This window comes from Octopus bimaculoides, chromosome 18 (genome assembly GCF_001194135.2).
Source record: "Octopus bimaculoides isolate UCB-OBI-ISO-001 chromosome 18, ASM119413v2, whole genome shotgun sequence".
Taxonomy (NCBI): domain Eukaryota; kingdom Metazoa; phylum Mollusca; class Cephalopoda; order Octopoda; family Octopodidae; genus Octopus; species Octopus bimaculoides.
In genome coordinates, this window is record NC_068998.1 from 49851647 (window position 1) to 49856571 (window position 4925).

General features: G+C 33.7%; 1 protein-coding gene and 1 long non-coding RNA gene across 5 annotated transcripts in view; both read left to right on the forward strand.

Moving 5' to 3' along the window:
* Positions 1 to 6: 6 nt before the first annotated feature.
* LOC128249854 (uncharacterized) lies at positions 7 to 1369 on the forward strand. Of its 2 annotated transcripts, none has more exons than XR_008265973.1 (3): positions 7 to 514; positions 620 to 708; positions 1201 to 1369. It is a non-coding gene; the product is annotated as an uncharacterized LOC128249854 (long non-coding RNA). The 2 variants fall into 2 exon arrangements; XR_008265974.1 differs by having other exon boundaries at positions 7 to 432.
* Positions 1370 to 1875: 506 nt separating this feature from the next.
* The window catches only part of LOC128249852 (uncharacterized), a 6309-nt gene continuing 3259 nt past the window's right edge, over positions 1876 to 4925 (forward strand). Inside the window, exons 1-2 of one of the 3 annotated variants that reach the window (XR_008265972.1) lie at positions 1876 to 2830; positions 4713 to 4776. Coding sequence is in view for 2 of the 3 variants with exons in the window: in XM_052974391.1 (XP_052830351.1) it covers positions 4329 to 4346; positions 4713 to 4776 (82 nt within the window). In the remaining variant the exon portion in view is untranslated. Of the gene's footprint in view, positions 2831 to 2887; positions 3040 to 3104; positions 4347 to 4712; positions 4777 to 4925 lie in introns of those variants that run through there. The other 2 variants (XM_052974392.1, XM_052974391.1) reach the window with 2 other exon arrangements.

The window sequence follows — 4925 nt, forward strand, 5'->3', positions numbered from 1 at the left end:
GAATGAATAGATTCATATATATGGCGCATTTGTTCTTTATCCTGAAAATTGATCCCGGAGAGTATACCAGGCGTAACGTGGCAACTTGTGCTTCGAATCGTATTAATGATTCTGCCGATCTTTCAACATATTCAAAAATAGTTAATGATTAATTCAACTAAGAGAAATAATTATTTTTACTTGTGGCACGAGACCTGATATTTAGGGAGAAAGTGCTAACGGATTACATCGACGACACTGCTCAAATCATACTTTTTTGTTTCGACTTCGGATGGACGAAAGATAAAGTTAATATCTAAAAAATTACAACTCTGGCCATAAAATGACGCAAAATCCACTACGCATTTTGTCCAGTGAGTAAAGAATTGTGCCAGCACGTGACCTTCAATTTGAAGTTATAGAATCGACACCATAAGAACGAATAAATAATCCGTAAGCAAATTATGCACAATGTTGCAACCTATGTTAAAAAGTACCGTATATGAAGGATGTTTTCCATATCGTATTGATAAAAGTAAATAACTGCGATTAATATATTAGATATGATACATTATATGCATCGAATGATATTTATTGACATATATTATAATTTTATCTCCTTATTTGTCGTTGCTTCTAGTCGTATATTTAGGTTCCAGCTCTGCTTTCATAAATACATGCGGTCGTGTAGTCATTACCTCTACGAAATATATAAAAATATGTCATGTGGTACGTTACTTTCTTTATATATTTTAGTATTACGAAACAATGTTTCAAGGAACTGAATTCATACAATCGTTATTTTGCAATTAATTTTATTACCTAATATTCCAGTGAATACTTCTTCTCAGTGAATTAAACTATTTTATGCAATGAAATGGGTTTCAATAATGTTACAAATATTATTCGTTAATTATCATTCAGTGAGTCATAACTATAATCACTGTCTATCTTACGGGCGTGTATATTGAATGTAATTGTACGTATTTATAAGGGTATTAGCAATAAAATTACATTTGTGAAGTCGAATCAATTGTTACATTTAAACTTGCTGTTCAACTTGTTAATTTGCAAATTCATAAAAGTCGAGAAAAATTAAAATAATAAATAACCGCATTGTATATTTGATTGAGATTTTTATTAATAGTTGTTTGAAAGCCAATAAATATAAATGGTAAATTTCAAAATGTTACACATCACCATATTTTTTATATACTCTAGTTGAAATAATTAAGAAACAAGGTGCTCCTACTTCATCCAGTCTTGAGACATTATGCATCCTACTATCTATTCTACTAATATCGCTATTCTTTTGATGGAATACCGTCTCAGCTGATGCTTATGGATTTCATGTAAGAATATTCATGAATAAAAGTTGATTTCAAATTTAGTTTAGTTTCTTGTTGTACAACGTACCAAACATTTTAATTTCAGTTGAAAAGTGGTGAAATTTGTGAAACACTACATGTACTAAATTATCCTTCGAATATCTGTACACCAAAATTATAATTTCAGTGTAATATTGCTGTAATATCATACTTTTATATATAGACGCATTTTACTTCCTGGCATTTTGAATATATAACAGTAACAATCTAAACATTGGACACAATCGTGACGGCTATCTGGCAGATTGTAAATATATACATAAGTGTTGAAAGGTTTAAGCGCGTGTATGCGTGTAGTAAGTGGCTTGCTTGATTCCGGCTTCCGTTCCGCAATGTCTTCTACTATAGCCACGGGCCAACGAAACTTCGCGAGTGAACTTGGTAGGTGTAAACTGAAAGAAGACCATCGTATATATATATATATATATATATATATATATATATACACATATGTGTGTGTGTCGCTTGACAATAGATATTGGTGTGTTCACGTGCACGTAACATGGTGTTTGGCGAAAAGTGGCAGATATAATAAGAATTAGACTTACAAGGAATAAGTGATGGGTGTTGATTTGTTCGACTAAAGACGGTACTCCAGCATGACCGAACTCAAATGACTGAAACAAGTAAAAAAATCCAAGAATATAAGAATAATATCTCAACTTGATGCATGCATACATAAACACATAAAATAAGTATTCAACTATAAGACTACATATAAACTATTCTTGTCCGTTCTATTATTTGATAGAGTAAATTTAAAATGAAATAATAAATGCGCCCTTTCAAAGCCTAACCAGGCTCATGGCTCCGGTTTCCCGTTTTCAATGGAGTATGTGTTACTCATTTTTGCCAGCTGAGTGGACTGGAGCAACGTGAAATGAAATGTTTTGCTCAAGAACACAACGCGTCACCCGGTTCAGGAATCGAAACCACAATCTTACGATCAGGATGCTGACACCCTAACCACTAAGCCACGCGTCTCCACGATAGAGTAAATTTAGAGATCTTTATATTGGAACTGTGGTTCTTTCTCAACTTTTGAACATCAGAAAAATTTGTCAAAGCGGTTAAGTCTTCGAAAAGTTTTAATGAAATATCGGAACAAATCTTAGAACACTTCTACTTTAATATTTTTCTTATATAATTGTAAATTTATGGAATAAAATAACTGTATACATACATACATGAAACGAAAGCACACAAGTGTGCTTCTACGTGTGCATGTGTGTATGTGTGTCTGTGTGTATTTCTATGAATACGACTAAATTTTCTACTTTGCTGAGAAGGCAACAATTACCGGTGATTTGCTTTTCGAGGAAGCCACCCTCGGGCCAGAATATGACTAATAATTTGTTTTATCCCACTAAATCTGTCAAAACCTCCACGGTTTCTAACGTAATACAATGCTCTACTTTGTAAGAAAAAACATGGCGTTATGTCTCTTCAGGAAGAAACAGTAGGTAAAATATATTTTATAGATTATGAATATCGCGTACATATAATACCTCAAATTGCCACGTAACAAAATGAAAATTTCGCTTATGTTCAGTGACATAAAAACGCCCTCCTCCTGTGAGGCTTTTCTATATATAAAGTGTACAGAATATGTATATATTCATCCGCAGCTCCATCGGCTGAACGCTTCACTTCTTAGCTATCTTCTTCATAAGTGAGTAGATATAATTTCGTTCCTTTCTTTGAACACTTAGTGCACTAACGCATGCACACTCACAGACAAACAGACGCGCGCGTACACACACACACACACACACACACACACACACACACACACACGCACACTGCGGTAGAAAAACCTACATATATACACACACGCATATATATATATACATATAGACGCACATGTATATGTACACAAATATCTGTTTGCACGTACCACAGCTTCTCGTCGTATTTTTATTCTCTTTATCCTCGTTATTTTACGTATTAATTATAAACGCACACAAAGACACATACACACACACACGCACCCACACACACACACACCCCCACACACATAATACTCACATGAGTTTGTTCTTATTTTCTTACAGCGTACGCTCACCGTTTAAGGGATTATTTCTGTCCACTATATTGCATTCATGTAATATTATTTAAATCATCTGTTCGTGTTCATGTATGAAAATAACCGTTGCCGTAAGGCTTAGATCATCCATTAACTAAGTGTAATCTTAGTACTCCTCATTACACCAGCAGCTGTTTAATCATCCGTTATCTTCCCTCTACTTATGAAAAATTACGGTCTTCTAAAATATTACTGGTAATCTTGAATTATCATTCATTGACATATTTACTTAGTCCTGTATAATCACAGTCTATGCTGCAGTAGAAATTAGACCGTAAGAAGTTCTCTGTACGGCTTTCTCATATTTCATCTGCACTCTGTGTGCAGATGAAATATGAGAGTGAATAACATTTCCTGTTCCAGACCAGTGAATTGGTGTCCGAAACATCGCAGCAAATCACCAACTTCTCTGTCTACATTTGCAGATACAAAATTACCTCAGGATTTCTGCGACAAGCGCTCGTGGCAAGCATTCAAATCTTTTGCAATATGCGATAAATTATCGGCACTAAATCCCGAGTAGCATATTGTTGAATGTGCTGATACATCTGTTTCGAACAAACTACACGTGACTCTCCATCAGGTACCCGGGTCAAACGAATCATATTCATCTAAACATAAGTATAAACTAAGAAGGTTTGTCAATAACGGGTGATATAATATAGCAAGAGAAGGACTTGTCTGTTTGCACGAGTAAGAAGATGAATAGAGTATAGATCAATTTACTGGCTCGAAGAATTTCATCCGGAAAATATTTTGTTACTGAATAATCGCGAAAGGATTGGTCCAACACGCAGTGATGGGATAAGAATAGAAAGTGCAGGAAGTCAGAATGAAGTTTTAAGAATTAATGTATTGAACAAAGAGCAATTGGAATGCAAGCTCTGATAATGGTGCGAAACTTCCAGAAATTAACAACACATATAACTGTAAAAAGAATATTAAAAACATAACCACAAAACAGTATGAATTTCACATCAACAACAGCAACAGGCCTAGAAAATATAATACATAATGCTACAGGTTTCGATCTCATCATCTTCCACAAAGTTTCCTCACACGACAGCCCAAATAAAAAATAATACCATATTTAGAATATCTGAAATCTTTAATGTATATATGATGCTAGGATTTTCCACATAAGAAATATTTTATAAAAATACATTTAAATAGTGTACAGGAACGTTTTGTTATAGCAACGTATTTGACAATTAAGAAATTCGCGCCTCTTTAATAAATTTCAATTACTATTCTAACAGTTGGAAATGAGTATGACACGAGTAACAACGATGAAATATTCTCTATGTATTCTTCTCCTTGTTCGTAAGTAAAGTGTAATTTATTTCGTGAAATATTTTATGCGTGATATATAATTTATTTCTTCCTTTCTCGCATTATATGTATGCGTCAGTATGTGAGGGTAAGTACTCGTCTGTTTTTTTTTTGTAAATTCTCCCATATATATATATATA